At 42.3% G+C, this 18028-nt stretch overlaps 1 protein-coding gene across 1 annotated transcript in view; it reads left to right on the top strand.

Annotated features, from left to right (window-relative positions):
- Nucleotides 1–18028, top strand: part of LOC132828552 (neuronal acetylcholine receptor subunit beta-4-like) — a 52923-nt gene that overhangs the window by 19528 nt on the left and 15367 nt on the right. The window contains exons 4-5 of the mRNA XM_060845655.1: nucleotides 2075–2184; nucleotides 5055–6006. Coding sequence (XP_060701638.1) covers nucleotides 2075–2184; nucleotides 5055–6006 — 1062 coding nt within the window. The remainder of the gene's footprint in view (nucleotides 1–2074; nucleotides 2185–5054; nucleotides 6007–18028) is intronic.

The raw sequence follows: 18028 nt of genomic DNA, 5'->3' as shown, positions 1-18028 counted from the left end.
TTCCTGCAGTGGCAGGGGAAGGTGCCAGGATGGGAGGGTGGTTGTTTGGGGGCGTGGACCTGGCCAGGTAGTCATAGAGGGAATGGTCTTTGTGGAAAGTGAAAGGGATGAGGATTGAAGTATATCCCTGGTGGTGAGGTCCGTTTGGAGGTGGCTGAAATGTCGGCGGATGATGCGGTTTATGTGAAGGTTGGCAGGGTGGAAGGTGAGCACCAGAGGATTCTGTCCTTGTTACGGTTGGAGGGGTTGGGTTTGAGGGCGGAGGTGCGGGATGTGGATGAGATGTGTTGGAGTGCATCTTCAACCACGTGGGAAGGGAAATTGCGATCTTTAAAGAAGGAGGCCATCTGGTGTGTTCTGTGGTGGAACTGGTTCTCCTGGGAGCAGATACGGTGGAGTTGGAGGAATTGGGAATACGGGATAGCATTTTTGCAGGAGGTAGGGTGGGAAGAGGTGTAATCCAGGTAGCTGTGGGAGTCGGTGGATGTCAGTGTCAAGTCGGTTATCATTGATGGAGATGGAGAGGTCCAGGAAGGGGAGGTCAGGTTGGAATGTGTTGATGAACTGCTCAACCTCGCGGGAGCACGAGGTGGCGCCGATGCAGTCATCAGTGTAGCAGAGGAAGAGGTGGGGAGTGGTGCCAGTGTAACTACGTAAGATGGACTATTCTACGTAGCTGACAAAGGGACAGGAATAGCTGGGGCCCATGTGAGTGCCCGTGGCTACCACTTTCATCTAGAGGAAGTGGGCCCTCCATTTCTTCCTCTCCCGACATCCCCAACAGTACTCTTGCACTGACACTCTCATTCGTTTAGCTGAACTGGTTCTCACCCTTAACAATTTCTCCTTCAAATCCTCCCACTTCCTCCTGACCTGCCAATCTTCCTTCCCACCTATCCGCTCTACCCTCCTCTCTGACCTATCACTATCATCCCCATCCCTGTCCACCTATTGTACTCTTTGCTACCTTCTCCCCAGCCCACCTCCCTCCCATTTGTCTCTCCACCTCGGAGGCTCCCTGCCTTCATTCCTGATGAAGCGCTTTTGCCCGAAACGTCAATTTTCCTGCTCCTCGGATGCTGCCTGGCCTGCTGTGTTTTTTCAGTACCATCTAATCCAGACTCTGATTTCCAGCATCTGCAGTCCTCACATTTGAAGCAGGAACAGGGTCAATGGCAAGCCCAGGAGCAGCAGCAGACTCCCATGGAGCCAATAGCACCCAGCTCAGGGAGCAGTCGATGCTACAGGGCCCCTCACAATGTATGGGGTGTGCAGGAGGCCCAGAGTTCTCTCACTCCTAAATCCTTTTCCTGGGGATGTGAAGCACAATACAGATGCAAGCTCCACATGTGTCAGGACACTGTGATGGAACTGTGCTAGAACAGAACCTGAGGGCTCTAGTAGTGGAAGGCCATCCTTTCCTGGTAACTGTGAAGCTGACAGCTGTTGGACCTCAGTGTGCCTGGTTCTTTCCAGTTGTCCTGTTGTACAGCAGCCTTTAAAAGATGTTGTGAATGCAAGGAGTGCTGGTCTTTGGGTAAATATCGGCTGAGTGAAAAGTTGCTCTGGGAGTAGTGCATGGTAAAATGGAGTTGTAAATTGGACATGACAGATGCCATAAGGGTGCAGTAGGTAATTAATGTACCAAGTTTGGTAAAACTGTCAAAGAAATTGTCTAAACGAAAATGCAATGCAACTCCAAATTGGCCAAAATGAGCAATACTCAGCCCTTTGTTTCATAATTTCTCATTGTTTTCCACTGGAATTGAACTCAAATCCAGAGTACTGTGAGGTAGCAATGCAAACCACTGTGCTGCCCTTAAACATTATGTGCAACAGACAAAATGTGAAGAATCTCATTTTTGAAGAATGGCAATTGCACCATAGTTGACACATTCAATTTGATATAGCAGATTTTTCATTGGCCATACTTCTTCAATTAAATGTTTAGATGCTTCATCACCAATATTGAAACACTCTTCTTGAACTCCTACCTGATCTATTGCCATAATGGTATTTAACAAAAATGTAAAATTAACTTTTAATCATTCATGATGTATAATTGTTCAAATAGGAGTGGAATGACTATAGACTAAGATGGGATCCTGCAAACTATGAAGGGATCGATAAACTCAGAATATCTTCTCGACATCTTTGGCTCCCTGATATAGTATTATATAACAAGTAAGTCACTATTTCATCATTTTGCCCCTCTCCATTTGATGGCCCTTTTGTGTAACCTGGCAATTATGTACTATACTCAGACCATAATGTGCAAAATGTCTGACTGGAGTGGCAAGTTTAGTAAATTCATGGTACTTATAGTGACAGTATAGAGGTGAATGAAATGCTCAGGATGTGAGTTCAACCATCAGCAAGAGCAGCTTTGGGCTGTTGTGTAGGAATGGTAGGGTCCCTACCTCTGAACCAGCAGGCTTGGGTTCAAGTCTTAGAGGGAGAACATGTCTGAACAGGTTCATTAAACTTTATCTATAAATGTATTTGAGAGGTGACTAAAATATCTCTTATCATAAAAACAGTTAAAAATCACACTAGCTTGCTATTGCTTCCAAATAAACCTGTTGGATTATAACCTGGTGTTGGGTGATTTTTAACTTTATCCACCTCAGTCCAACACTGGCACCTCCATATTATAAAAAGAGTCATTGTAAATGCAGAGAATCTTTGAAGTTGCCTGAATTGAGGCATTCAAGAGGGCATTGGATGATTATTTGAAGAGAAATTGTGTGTTTATTTTTGGGGAAAATGCAGAAGATTGGCACCAGATAAGAGCTGGTGTAGGCAGAATAGGCCAAAAGGCTTCCTTCTGTGCTTTATCAATCCAGTGGCTCTGAAGAGTCACATATTTTGGCTCTCTCCCAGTGGGGAGTGCTATTTTCTGGACGTGTACCTCAGGATTGTTCAGATTACAATTTAGACTTGACTTGTTATCCCAAGTTCTAATGCTGATCGATCTTAAAATTCACCTTAAGGATTCCCTTCCTGCATCATCAATGCAACGTACCTGCAGTGCTCACAAGCAACTTGCCAAAGTTCCTTCAAATGTACTCTGAAACCACTGACCTCTACTAACCAGAAGGGCAAGGGTAGCAGGTTCAAGGAAAAGTGATACCTTCAAGATGCCTTTTGAGTTCAGACTTCTTTTGTTCATTCTTGCAAGGGATGTTGGCACTTCTAACAAGGTTGGCATTTGATGCCCACCCCAATTGACTCTCCATGCCATTTCAGTGGGCAGTTGAGAATAAGCCGCATTCTTTGGGCCCTGGAAATACATGTCTGCCAGACTAGGTGAAATAGCTGCTGTCCTTTCCTAATACAACAGTAGTGAACCAGATGGGTTTTGCAGTCGGCACATGTTCACCAATAGATTGGCTTTTATTCCAGAGTTTATTGAATTCCACTTTCACTGTTGAATCCCCAGTATATTAGCCTGGGGCTCTGGATTATCAGTCCAGTGATATCGCCAGTGTGCCATTGTCATATCCTATAGTACTGTTCTTTTGTCGTCGCTGGGTTAAAATCCTGGTATTCCTTACTCACCATCGCTGCTGGGTGCCTTCACCACAAAGTCGATAATGGTTAAAGAGGAGGCTTACTCTATCAAGGACAATCAGTGACGGCCTTCCCAGCATCATCCATGAACTTTAAAATGTTTGCTGAGAACTAAGCACTTCATATTTTTATTTTACTACCATTAATGTCAATATTAAATTACTTTTTAACCTTTATTTACTTGCACTGCTGAGCCAGTTTATTGATTTAATTGCTACACTAATTACCCTGCATTGTAGTGCACTGATGAGAACCAGACGTCATGAGCACAATTTAAACATTTAAATAGTTTCAATATATGGCCACTGTTATGTAGTATTTTCACATCTTCATAAATTGAATACTACAAGCTGACAATGGGAGGAGGGCTTTGAAGGGGAGGCACCTGTCTGCACTTCTTCATGTCTCAAATAACTGCTGTGAGTGTCGAGTTTGTGAGAAAGTACTCCGTTACATCTTGTGGATTTGATTCTTTGGGAGAGTGAAGGAGGAAGAAATTTGGGGAATAATCCTCTTCTTCCTCGAATAGTTGACTCCAGCAGTGGAAAATCTTCAAGGCAATCAAGCGGCTTTGGTCCAATTCATGATGTTCAATTCCTTTCCAAACCTGAAGGTCGGAGAGAAAAAGTGGGGTAACAAGACCAATCCTTAGTACCTGAAGTCTCAATGATAGGAAAAGAAAATTAAGCACTTTAGCCTGGAAACAGGCTTCCAAGAGATAATTCTATAGAGGCAAATAAGATTGCTGAAGTCAGTCAGGTACAGTACTTTTAAGTTAAACAATGAAGTAGAATAACATGAGACATCTACAAACTAGGAAAATTACTTTCAGGAAAGGTATCAAGAAACATAGAAAGTGCGGAATGAATTTCTAGATGAAAGATTGGTGGGGTTATTTTTGTCCCTCTTGCCCTCAAGGTCTCTCTCCCTCACTTTCTGTGTTTCCATTTAAAGCTCTAAAGGTCAGTAGGAAATAATTAATTAAATAACATTAAATAAATAGCAATAAAATGCCCAATGATCAATTTTCTTTTTTATTATTAGGTCTGCAGCTGAATTAGAAAGGCTAACTCTTTCTCTTGAGTTCCTACACTCAAATGCTTTAATTGGAAAGCATCTGACATAGAGACTTTGTGAACTATACTGTTTTTAATTGGTCCTGTAATGTGACCACTCTTCCCTCCCTCTTACACCCCTACTCACCCACACATGCCCAAATCCTGAGAGTACTTTTTTTTTAAATTGCCTGTGGTCATTGCTGGTTAGTCCATCATTTATTGCCCATTTCTAATTGCCCTTGTGATGTTAGCGGTGAACCATCTTCTTGAACCCATTGCAATCTTTGGGGAGCAGTGATACCATCAGTATGAAATACCAATGGAAGCTTACAGCCAGATGAGGTGAGGAATTGATTAAATCTCACAAATTATTTTGAGAACCTAGTCATAAACTGCTGTCTTGGCCTTTTTCTGTCCTTTCAGTGCTGATGGAACCTATGAAGTGTCACTTTATACGAATGCAATTGTGTACAACAACGGAGACGTGTTCTGGCTGCCTCCTGCCATCTATAAGAGCGCCTGCAGAATTGAAGTGAAGCACTTCCCTTTCGATCAGCAGAACTGCACCCTGAAATTTCGATCGTGGACATACGATCGCACTGAAATTGATTTAGTCCTAAGCAGCGACGTTGCAAGCAGAGATGACTTCAAACCCAGTGGAGAATGGGATATTGTCTCCCTTCCAGGGAGAAGGAATGAGATACCAACTGACCCAACATATGTTGATATTACATATGATTTTATCATCAAGAGAAAGCCATTATTTTATACCATTAACCTGATCATCCCCTGTGTGCTGATAACGTCTCTTGCGATCCTGGTGTTCTACTTGCCCTCAGATTGCGGTGAGAAAATTACGCTCTGCATTTCTGTCCTGCTGGCATTAACTGTCTTCTTACTGCTCATCTCCAAGATTGTTCCTCCAACCTCTCTGGATGTGCCCCTGTTAGGCAAATACCTGATGTTTACCATGGTGCTGGTCACCTTCTCAATAGTTACCAGTGTCTGTGTATTGAATGTGCACCATCGGTCACCCAGTACCCACACCATGCCCGAATGGGTGAAGCACATGTTTCTCAAAAAGCTGCCCACCCTCTTATTCATGACGCGCCCAAAGAGTCGAAGTCTGAAGGACAGAATCAGCAGGGAGCAGACATCAGCTTGTCCAAATGGCAAGGAGGATCACACCGATGTTCAAACGTGCTACATCAACCCAGAGTCAACAAAGGAATACAGCTGGCATTTAGGCGATCTGTCAGACCATCAAGATCTAAGGAAGAAGGGATCAACAAAGGTCAATTCCAGCATTCAAGAGGCAGTTGATGGTGTTAGATTCATAGCAGAACATATGAAGAGTGAAGATAATGATCAGAGTGTGAGTTCATCTTTTTCTACCTCTTGTTTTATTACTGGATGCAAATAAAACTACTGAACATTGAAAAATAGGCAAGTTAATGTTCAATTACATGTGGGTTTTAATTCAAGATTAATTTTCAGCATCACAACCAGCAGAAATTCTACTGAATTTACACAGTTTTTTGCCAAGTAACTTGACAAATGAGCAATAGGCATTTGTAAGAGCCAAGATCATTCCACTCGGGGTTTTTACATCACCTTTTCACCAGAACAATGAAACTAATGGTGTTGACCCTCGAGCTCACAATAGCTTTGATTATGGTGTGCACCCTGGTAGTTGCTTTGCAAGAGGCTGACAAACACTAAATTGTCCTTTAATATGTGCTGTGTTTTGGTTGCACTTCAGTACCACACTCCTTTTGTAATCTGGTGCAGAGGGATATGGGCAAATGGGAGGACCTCCTCATGGATCTGCTCCTAGGTCTGGCCAGGCTGTGCAGGGAGTCATCTCTGCTGACTGTCTGCACCTCTTCTGCTGTTATGTTCATGCCCGGGTGACTTTTGAGAAGGAATATGTGGTGTGCATCAATGCTCAGGATGTCTTTAGAGGGAGTTGGACATTACAGGGAACACAATGCTTTATTTCCTCCTCCAACTCCATTTTGACATAGATCCTTCCATCTGTCCCTACCTCCCCCTTAGTTTTGCTGGTTCACATTGCCCTTAATGGGCCTTGTGTGTGTGTATATATATATTGAATTGGCTGTTCAGTGATTTATTGGTGGGTTAAAAAAATAGTCACAGGGATTTTGGGGCAGCGAAGGTGGCTCAGTTGCGTGTAATGATATTTCTGAGTTGAGAAACAATTGTTGATTTATTTTGGCCTGTCTCTGTGACACAATTGATCGGCACATTTGGCTGTTAGCCGAGAGATTGGTGCTTCAAGACAGCCAGGGACGGGCTCTTGTGGTGCACAAATACCTCCACCTCTGAGCCAAGAGACCTAAGTTCAAGTCCCACCTGCTCCAGAGATATGTAATAACATCTCTGAATAGAAAGAATAGATTTATTTTGCGATACATTTCAGCCTTACACTGCTTAAGAAGTAGACCCCCCCCCCGCCCCACCCCAGAGCTCACCAAACAAAAAGATTTACTTAGAGTTCTAGAAGAACTATATGTCCTTTAACCAAACAGAACTTAAAAATAAACAGTATGAACAAGTTAATGCAGGTGCTGGAATCTGTACTGAAAATAAAAAATGGTGGCGATCAAAGTGAGTCAGGCAGCATCCATGGAGAGAGAGAACAAGCTAACATTTTGAGTCCAGATGACTCTTCATCAAAGCTCAAGTGAAGTATGGAAGGGACAGCATTTATGCTGTAGTTTGGGGCGGTGGGGGAGGTGGTGTAGGTGTGGGAGTAATGGTTGTAGGGTGCTGGTGGAGAGAAGATGTTGATAGTTCAGATTGAAGTCATCAGAATGTGAGAATGGCAGAACAGTGATCTATCTCCTGCCAGGACACCCCCGCCCCCTCTCTCATACACACACCTCAAACTATAGCACAAATGCTGTTCCCTCCACACTTCACTTCAGCTCTGACAAAGAGTGATCTAGATATGAAACATTAGCTTGCTCGCTCTCCATGGGTGCTGTCTGACCCACTATGATTGCCAGCATTTGTTGTTTTCACTAAAATTAAAGTAGCAATTTTTAGGCCACAGCCACAGTCATTACTTGGGTGATCCAGTCTCCAAATTCTGGAAATGGACAGTGGCTGTGACCACAGTCGGAGTGGGCAGAGTAAATGTTTTATTTCTATGTGAGCACTCTATTTGTTAGTTATGTGAGAACCTTCAAGGGGTAATTGCATTAACCAGGCACTTATACAGTACAGGTTGATGACATTTGTAATCTAACACTCGTATGTGACCAAGAGGGTCTAATAAAGGTGAGATACAAATCCTGTTCACAAGTAATCTTGACCATGTTGTTAGTGACTGCAGATTAAAGATACTCATCTCTGTGAAGCAGAATTAGTAACAGTCAACCTCAAAATTTGTACTTGCAGGTCACAATTGACAAATGCAGTCTAAGATCTCATCGGCCACAGGAAGGCAGAGAGCAGATATCCTCTCACTTTGAATTGTACATAAACAGCAATGTGCGCTAATACACAATGTTGACTTTCTTGGGCCATGCAGGGATGGGAGAACAAGATATCAGGAATCGTACAGCACTTCTAGTCTGCTACTATATCTGTGTAACATTGTTTGTGTTGTATTAATCAAAATAAGGACCCTCTGTCAAAGGTCCATGTAGAGACATTCCACAGTCATCCTCCATGTCCCACTTAATGGACTAATGAGATGTATGGATGATGTTTACCTTGTTTGGGGTGACCCCTAGAATCAGGAGTCATAGTCTCAGGATACAGAGTAAGCCATTTAGGACTGAGATGAGAAAACATTTCTTCAGTAAGATGGTGGTCAGCCTGTGGAATTCACTACCCCAAAGGGCTGTCGAGGTCAGGTCACTGAGTATATTCAAAGAAGAGATAATTAAACTTTTTAGATGTTAAAAACATCAAAGGGTATGAAGAATGTGGGAATATTTTGTTGTTGAGGTAGAGGGTCGCCATGATTATACAAAGGCAGAGCAGGCTTGAAGGGCTGTATGGCCTAATCCTGCTCTGAGTTACTATGGAAGAGTGGGTGGCTACCTATCATGGAAGCCATCAAGGTGACATTCACTGACTGCCTCCATGGAGCCACTAGGAGTTTATATGAAATCTCATGAGTGTGCTATGCCATAACACAGTTGGCATCATCAGTAGAATATGGCTCCATCTGTGATCATCAGCATTGGAAACTGCCATGATGCCTACAACCTTGCAAACTCTCATGTTCCTGCTTCATTTCAAAGGCTGGGTGCTTACAAGGGTAGTTACTAGGAGATGAGAGTTACTTTATGCAGCCAGGATTGATGATTCTATTGCACCACCTCTGACTGAGGTTGAGTGCAGCCTTTTCCTCCACTATAGGAATTGTTGAGCATATGATAGGTCTGCCGAAGGTGAGGTTCCAATACCCTGGATTAGTCTGGGAGGGAGCTTACTGTCCAGTCTTACATGACAAAATATGCTGTGCTCGGCTTTGGCAACAGGCAACAAGGTGATATAATGGGTTCTGAGGAGCAGGGAGAGCAGCAACAGTCTTCCAAGCAGGAGCAGGAGTAATTTCACCTTATGCAAAATAAAGTGCTGCAGCATCAAGCAGAATAATCTAAATAGGGCATTATTTAATCCCAATTCCAATTTATGTGACTGTAAATTTGTTGCTGCTCAGCCACAACGTTGTTATAACCATTGCAATAGCATACTGCAAGTCAAGCCCCACTATCCCTGAAGTCATACCACAAGCTAAAGATTTCAATTGAAGGTCCACACAAGACCCCAATTTACCTGACTTTCAAACCAAGCTTGATGTAAAGCACAGACAAACCGTCTGTTCTCAGAAGTAAATGCAGCTTTTATTTGTTTGATCTTTGCTTTGACTCATACTGAATATAAGTGAATGATTTCAACTATTTAAATGCTTTTCAATATGGGATTGACCTACATTAAACAATGCAGAAATGTTAGATTACATTGGACTTAGAGAAGAGACAGCAATCTAGATAGGGTTCCAAGATGGGATGATGCAAAGGACAGGAACCAGTGTGGCTTGGTTCCTAATCAGTAACAGATTTATGACTGTGCACTTGTATTTGCGTTGAAGTGTTAGCCATGCCTCTGATGTGTCCTGAGAAGTATTTATTTTTGGCTGCCATCCCGCAAAGTTGTTACAACCCACTGCAATAGCATACTGCAAATCAAGCCCCACTATTCCTGAAGTCATATCACATGCTAAAGGTTTTGCAGAAGGTCCATGCAATACCCCAATTTACCTGACGTTCAGACCAAGCTTGGTACAAAGTACAGTTTATTAAAAGTAATTACAAACACTATAAATAAACGTATAAACTATTGGTATATAATACCAACTAAAACTCTAAAATTTCAATTACAAAACTACAGGTCAAGCAACTGCTGCAGGAAAAGTAACTCGCTTTCATCAAGTTTAATTTGAGTTTTTTTTATAGCAGAGAACAGGTAGCTTCTGCTGCAGAGAAAAAGAGCACATCCTATATGTCTCTCACACTCTGTGTCAATCTCTGTAATTTGCAGGAAGTCATAGTCACAAGAAACAGCTTCACAGTTAGCATTGAATTGCTTGCTGTGAAATTATGCAGCCATTCTAGTAAATGGTCAGAGAGATATATAGCACGAAACAGACCCTTCAGTCCAACTTGTCCATGCAGACCAGATAGCCTAACTTAATCTAGTCCCATTTGCCAGCATTTTGCCCATATCCCTCTCAACCCTTCCTCTTCATATACCTATCCCGGTGTATTTTAAAGGTTGTAATTATACCAGCCTCCACCACTTTCTCTGGCAGTTCATTGCATACTTGCACCACCCTCAGCATAAAAAGGTGCCCCTGAGGTCTCTTTTAAATCTTTCCCCTCTTACCTTAAACCTATGCCCCCTGGTTTTGAACTCCCCTACCCCAGGAAAAAAGCTTTGCTTATTTACCCTATCCATACCTCTCATGATATTATAAATGTGTCTATGGACACCCTCGGCCTCTGACACACCAGGGAAAATAGCCCCAGATGGTTCGTATAGTTCAAACCCTCCAACTCTGGCAAAAACTTTGTAAATCTTTTCTATACTCTTTCAAGTTTAACAACATCTTTCCCATGCCAAGGAGACCAGAATTGAAAGCAGTATTCAAAAAGTGGCCTAACCAATGCCTTGTACAGCCGTAACATGAGCTCCTAACTCCAATGAACAATGCACTAACCAATTTGCGAGAGCGCAACTGAGAGATTTCACACAGGTCTCCCGTCACTCTCTGAAAGAAGCTAGTTGCAAAGAGCTTCAAGCAGACTGTCACCTTCCCTTCAGAGCCACTGGGTGAGGATCACCTCCCATTCCTGAAGCTGTCAGGTCTCTCTCCAGCACCTGGCACAGATCCATCACCATGTTCAAGGATAAATAAAGTCATAGGCTCATTCCAGGAAAATGAGTTGAAGTCAAAAAACTCTGATCCTCCTGCATCTGTTTTTGCCTTCTTAGGTAGTCAGCCAACATCCCACCAGCAGCAGGGTGCAGCTCTCTCAGTGGAGATGGCCTATGCTGTGAATATAATGACTGAAATTGGCTCTGAGGTCTCAGAACAGTCACTCATGGCATACACTGCAGATGAGGGCTGAGAATATTTCTCTATATAGTGAGACATATAGTACTCTAATAACGAGGGCTATGAGTCAACCAAGCATTCAGCATCAGTCTCAAAATATGCAGGATCTTGCTGAATATCAAGTGCCAGCTGAGGGACCAGCATATGTCATCAAAAAGGGAATGCTAGCTGTGCCCCGATCCCCTTGCCAACCCAGAACCACATTCAATTTCTCACTCCATTCTGTTCAGATCATTGTTACACTTGGAGATGTCCAAGTTCAATTTGCAAGACTATAATATAAAATATAAAAGCAGAGTGACTTCATTTCTTTCTGATCTACCATCCAATCAAGGCTGACATGTTTCTCAACCCCATTCTCCTGCCTTCTCCCTTTAACTTGAGTCCCTTTACCAATGAAGAATCTATTTATCTGTTTTAAATATACCCAATGACATGGCCTCCACAGCCTTCTGCGCCAATGATTTCCATTAATACCTCACCCTCTGGCTGATGAACTTCCTCTTCATCACATTTTGAAAGGGTCATCCGTTTACCCTGAGGCTGTACTTACAGTTCCTGGTCTCCTCTACTAGTGAAAACATTATCTCCATGTCCACTGTATCTTGGCCTCTCAAATTCTGTGAGTTTAAATGCAACTTCCCCCCAGACTTGATAAGGGAGCCCTTAAGATGAAGGGAACCCTTAGAAAGCAGTGACCATAATATGATAGAACTTACTCTGTAATTTGAGAGGGAGAAGGTGGAAACAGATGTAACGGTATTACAGTTGAATAAAGGTAACTACAGATACATAAGGGAATGGCTGGGTAGAATTGACTGGGAGAGGACCCTAGCAGGAAAGACATTGAAACAGCAATGACAAGGGTTTTGGAGTAATTCAAGAGACACAGCAAAAATTTATCCCGAGGAAAAAATATACTAAAGGGACGATAAGGCAGCCATAGCTGACCAAGGAATTCAGAGATAACATAAAAGCAAAAGAGAACGCATATAATGTGTTAAAGGGCAGTGGGAAGCCAGGGAATTGAGAAGCCAAGAAGACCAACAAAGAAAATGAAGAAAGAAATAAGAGGGGTGGCACGGTGGCACAGTGGTTAGCACTGCTGCCTCACAGCGCCAGGGACCTGGGTTCAATTCCCGCCTCAGGCGACTGACTGTGTGGAGTTTGCACATTCTCCCCGTGTCTGCGTGGGTTTCCTCCGGGTGCTCCGGTTTCCTCCCACAGTCCAAAGATGTGCGGGTCAGGTGAATTGGCCATGCTAAATTGCCCGTAGTGTAAGGTAAGGGGTATGTGTAGGGGTATGGGTGGGTTGCGCTTCGGTGGGTCGGTGTGGACTTGTTGGGCCGAAGGGCCTGTTTCCACACTGTAAGTAATCTAAAAAAAGATCAAATATGAGGGCAAGCTAGCCAGAAATATTAGGAAAGATTGCAAGAATTTCTTTAGATATATAAAGGGCAAAAGAGGACATTGGGCTGCTGGAAAATGATTCTCCTAAACTGTTTAAATCTTTCTGTAGCCTCCCCACCTCCTCAGAACTACCTGCCTGTCAACCTAACTTCATATCATAGGCCAACTTCACCAGAATGCCCCCATTCCTTCATCCAGATCATTAATGTATAAAGTGAACAGCTGCAGCCCCAACACTGAACCCTGCAGAACACCACTTGTCGCTCACCATTCTGAAAAAGAACCTTTTATCCCAACTTTCTGCCTTCTGTCAGACAGCCAATCCTCAATCCATACCAGTAGCTCACCTTGAACATCATGGGCCCTCACCTTACTCAACAGCTTCCCATGAGGTACCTTATCAAAGGCCTTTTGGAAGTCTAGGTAGATAATATCTACTGGGTTTCCCTGGTCTAACATACTTGTTACCTCTTCAAAGAATTCTAACAGGTTTGTCATGCACAACCTCCCCTTACTAAATCCATGTTGACTTGTTCTAATCTGACCATGCACATCCAAGAATTTAGAAATTTCATCCTTAATGATGGATTCTAGAATTTTACTACAACCAAGGTTGGGCTAATCAGCTTATAATTTTCCATCTTTTCTCTTAATCCTTTCTTAATAAGGGAGTTACAACAGCGTTTTTCCAATCATCTGGACTTTGCCTGACTCCAGTGATTTTTGAAAGATCACAAGCATCACCTCTGCTCTTTCTTCAACCATCTCCCTCAGAACTCTAGAGGTGGTGAATCTGTGGAATGCATTGCCACAGAAGGCTGTGGAGGCCAAGTTATTCAGTATATTTAAAACAGAGAGAGGTAAGTTCTTGATTGCCAAGGGGATCAAAGGTTATGGGGAGAAAGCAAGAAAATGGGGTTGAAAAGCAAATCAGCCATGATTAAATGGTGCAGCAGACTCAATGGGCCGAATGGCCTAATTTCTGCTCAGAGTTCAAATCCAGAGTCCTCAACCACTCCTTATATAACAAGCCTATCATTCCCAGGATCATTCTTGTGAACCTTCTCTGGACCCCCTGCTAGGCCAGCACATCTTCCATCAGCACATCAGGCAATCCTCTATCCATGCCAGTACCTTGCCCCTAACACCATTTTGCAGCCTCCTGTGCATAATGTTCTGAAAGGCCTTCTGGAAATTCAAATAGATCAAGTCCACTGGCTCTTTTTTGTCTAATTTGCTCATTACTTCCTCAAAGAATTCCAACAGATTTTTCCGGCCTAACCTCCCTTTGGCGAAGCCATGCTGACTCAGCCCCAATTTACTATGCACTTCTAAGTACTCTGTAACCTAATCCTGAATAATGGAATCTAACATCTTAACAACGACTGAGGACACGCTAACTGGCCTATAATTTCCTGTCTTCTGCCTTCCTCCCTTCTTAAACAGGAGTGTTATATTAGCCATTTTCCAGTCCTCTGGAATTCTCCCTGGCTCCAGTGACACCTGAAAGACCACCACTAATGCATCTACAATTATCATCTTTATGGAGTATAGTTCATCCTTATCCACCTGCAAACCTTTCAGCTTCCCCAGCATCTTCTCCTTAGTGATGGCCACTACTCTCACATCTACCCCAACTGTCTTGATGTCTTCCCCTGGGAAGACTGATGCAAAGTGCCTTTTCTTTCCCCATTTCATTGTTCACTACTTCCCCAGCCTCATTTTCCAGCAGTCCAATGTTGTTTCTCACCTTTTATATTTCTGAAAAAAAACTTTGCTATTTCCTTTTATATTAACTTCATTTGTACTTCCACTGCCTCAGGAAAGCAACCAGTAACATCAAAGACCCCTCCCACCCTAGTCATGCTCTCTTCCACCCTCTTCCATTGACCAGAAGATATAAAATTTTGAATACACTTCTGAACAGTTTCAAGAACAGCTTCTTTCCCATTGTTGTTAGACTTTAGAACGGACCTCTCAATTGTTAATATTGATTTCTTTCTCTCCACCTTATCTAACGCTGCATCCTCACTTTGTATGGTGTGATCTGCCTGTATAGCACGCATAACAATGCTTTTTACAACAATATATCTTAATGCTTGTGACAACAATAAATCAAATGCAAATGCATCTTATCCCTTTTAGCATGGTGCAAATTAACTTTGACGAGCATCTGACCCTTGAGCACCTTCACTCTACAGGCATATGATATGAGGGATGAAATGATTGCAGATGAAATGTAGCTGAGCTTTGCAAAGACCTGCTTCAAGTTTTTGCTCCAGAAGACTGCATGTTAATGCAGATTGACATTTCATTGTGCCTGTAAAAAGTGAGGCCTGCAGATGCTGGAGATCAGAGCTGAAAATGTGTTGCTGGTTAAAGCGCAGCAGGTCAGGCAGCATCCAAGGAACAGGAAATTCGACGTTTCGGGCACAAGCCCTTCCTGATGAAGGGCTTATGCCCGAAATGTCGAATTTCCTGTTCCTTGGATGCTGCCTGACCTGCTGCGCTTTAACCAGCAACACATTTTCAGATTTCATTGTGCCTAACAGGAAGTCATTCCCCCACAGAAGATCCCTCCTGAAAAGCATGACAAGCAGCCCATCTGTGTTAAAGAACATCTGAACACAGCAGTACTGATAGCTTTAGGCTCTTGCTGAAGAGCCAACAACTAACTGTGTCAGGGAATGGATGCTGGGGCATGCAGGTGGGCACTGTGAATAAGCATGGAAACCAAGTTTTTTAATTTCTTCTTTTAAAATTAATTCATGGGATGAGGGCATTGTTAGCTGATCACCATGATGGCAGTTAAAAGAGTCAACCACATTGTTGTGGGTCTGGCGTCACATGTCGGCCAGACCAGGTAAGGTTGGTAGTTTCCTTCCCTAAAGGACATCAGTGAACCAGTTGGGGTTTTCCTGACAATCATCAATGGAGTTATTATTAGACTCTTAATGCCAGTTTTTTTGTTGTTGAATTCAAATTCAACCATCTGCCGTGGCAGGATTCAAACCCTGGTCCCCAGAACATTCCTGGGTCTCTGAATTAACGGTCCAATGATAATACACTAGGCCATTGACTCTTCTAGTCAGCAGCCCTGAGATACAGTCTGGTCTAAATCATGTGCTGGGTGCCTACCTTTGAGCACAAATGCCCCTGTTGCACCCTTTCAATACTAGTTGTTAGTGCACCCTGCAACTTCAGGTCTGATTGCCCTGGCATGAGAGGTTCCATGACGGTGCTGAGGTGTTGGCAAATGCCAGATGCCAGTGTCTATGGACAAGGGGAGCATGCAGTTGGTGCTCATTGATCATGCCCTGAGATACTGTTTGGTGTTGAACAATATGGAATTCCTTTGGAGCAAGAGGCAAGCTGCAATTGCTAAACATCTGCTCTGATTTGCATGCTGGGAATTCTTGACATCTCGCTTGTTCGACATGCTTGGTTAGATAGGAAGCCGAATATTGATGGTGAGTTGGGCCATTTATTAAAGCACTTCACAAGCTAAAGTTTCAATTAATTGATAATTACCTGCTGCTTAGCAGGAAACTTGCCACACCACTGGTCAAAAGCATAAAAGATGGGGCTAGATGCTTCAGAAATTGAAATAGACTTTTACCAGACTTTTCATCTGATTCTGTCACAAATTTCACCAAAGCCCACATTGCTTAGCCCCCTATAAGATTCCACCCAATATTTGGAGTCTAATATGACTGCTTCTCAGAACTGAAGTGAGGTGGCAAAGTGATAGATTTCTTGCTTTTGAAGAAGATGCAGAAAGAATAGGAGAGTAGGAAGATGGTTGAGGGAGTTTAGAGATCAAAGGTATCAAAAGGTTTTTGCGAATAGAGAAGCCATAGATCCAAAATTGTGTGTTATAATAGATGTTAAAGTAGACTATAAGCCAGCTCTGATTGAAAGAGTAAAAGCAAAATATACGGGCGCTAAAAACTATGTGCAATGTGCCAGATATGCTTTCACCACAGTATGACAGCTATAGTAAAATGTCCTTACTTCTATATTCCATTCCCCTTTCAATAAGCATTAGCATTCCATTTGCCTTCATAATCACTTGCTGACCAGCATGTTAATTTTTGGTGGTTAATTTGACTGGATCCTTCAGTATTTGTGAGTTCTGTCATCTCTAGCTATTTAAATGCTATGCTGCTTAGCATGCTTCAGCCTTGATCCCTATAGCACTCAATAGCCCCAACCAACTAACCTGAAAAGTAAATTTATCCTTACTTTCTACTCTCTGTCAGCTAACCAGTTACCTTTAAAGTATATCAGAAGATTTTTTTTTGAAAATTTAAGTGAACTAAATCCAGAGTATCCACTTTAACAAACTTTCACATTACTTCCTCAATAAAGTCTTATAATTTAGTTAAATATTATTTCCCTTTCACAACACTATGTTGACTTTGTCTCTAATCCTCTCATGCCAACAGCAAGCATTCCAGAGTTTTGGTTATTTACTATTCCATCCTTGATATTTTTGTGTGTAACTAGGTCTCCATGGATCTCCACTGTTGTGAGTTATTCATTATTCAGAAAATTCTCTATAAATCTTTTAGGTCTTTTGTAGATAACTTTACATTTGCTTACATTCAAATCATTTACTATGGTTTTGCCTATTGAATTTTCAATATTTCTTAATGATTTTACACTTCCATCTAAACTATTTGCATTGTGACCTCTCTTTGTGTCATCAGCAAATTTGGATACGTGGCTTTCTATCGCATTACCAAAGGCATTAATGAATATGATGCATAACTTAAGACCCTAACAAAGATCCCTATGGGACATCAATTGTCTAACTCCTGCAAGTTAGATTACCTTTCCATTATCCTTTGCATCTGCTTCCATTTGCTCAGTCAACTTGCTAACCAGCTCAATAGATTATTTATAATTTTATGAGCTTCAGTCTAGCACACAGTCTGGTATGAGGGACTTCATCAAATGCTTTCTGTAATCCCATCAATAATTTCTGTGACATTTTCCAGTCTGCTAGTTTAGTCACATCTTCAAAAAAAATCAATCAGATTTGTCAGGCATAACCAACCTTTTACAAATCAATGCTGGCTCTCCCTGTTCAGCTGAAAATTTACAGGATTCAATCGTTCCGTCTTGAATTATACACTTTGGCAATTACTTTCTAGCATACTTTAGGCATAGTATTGCCTGGTTTCTCTCTGTCATCTTTTTTAAATTGTGGGCTGATATACGGAATTCTCTAATAGGAAAAATTGGACCCAAGAGAATTTTGCAAAATTATAGTTAGGGCATCTACACTGTCAAATGTTGTAATTGTACCAGCCCTCAACAC

The sequence above is a fragment of the Hemiscyllium ocellatum genome, chromosome 2 (assembly GCF_020745735.1).
Source record: "Hemiscyllium ocellatum isolate sHemOce1 chromosome 2, sHemOce1.pat.X.cur, whole genome shotgun sequence".
Classification (NCBI taxonomy): domain Eukaryota; kingdom Metazoa; phylum Chordata; class Chondrichthyes; order Orectolobiformes; family Hemiscylliidae; genus Hemiscyllium; species Hemiscyllium ocellatum.
This window is presented reverse-complemented; position numbering and strand designations above follow the sequence as displayed.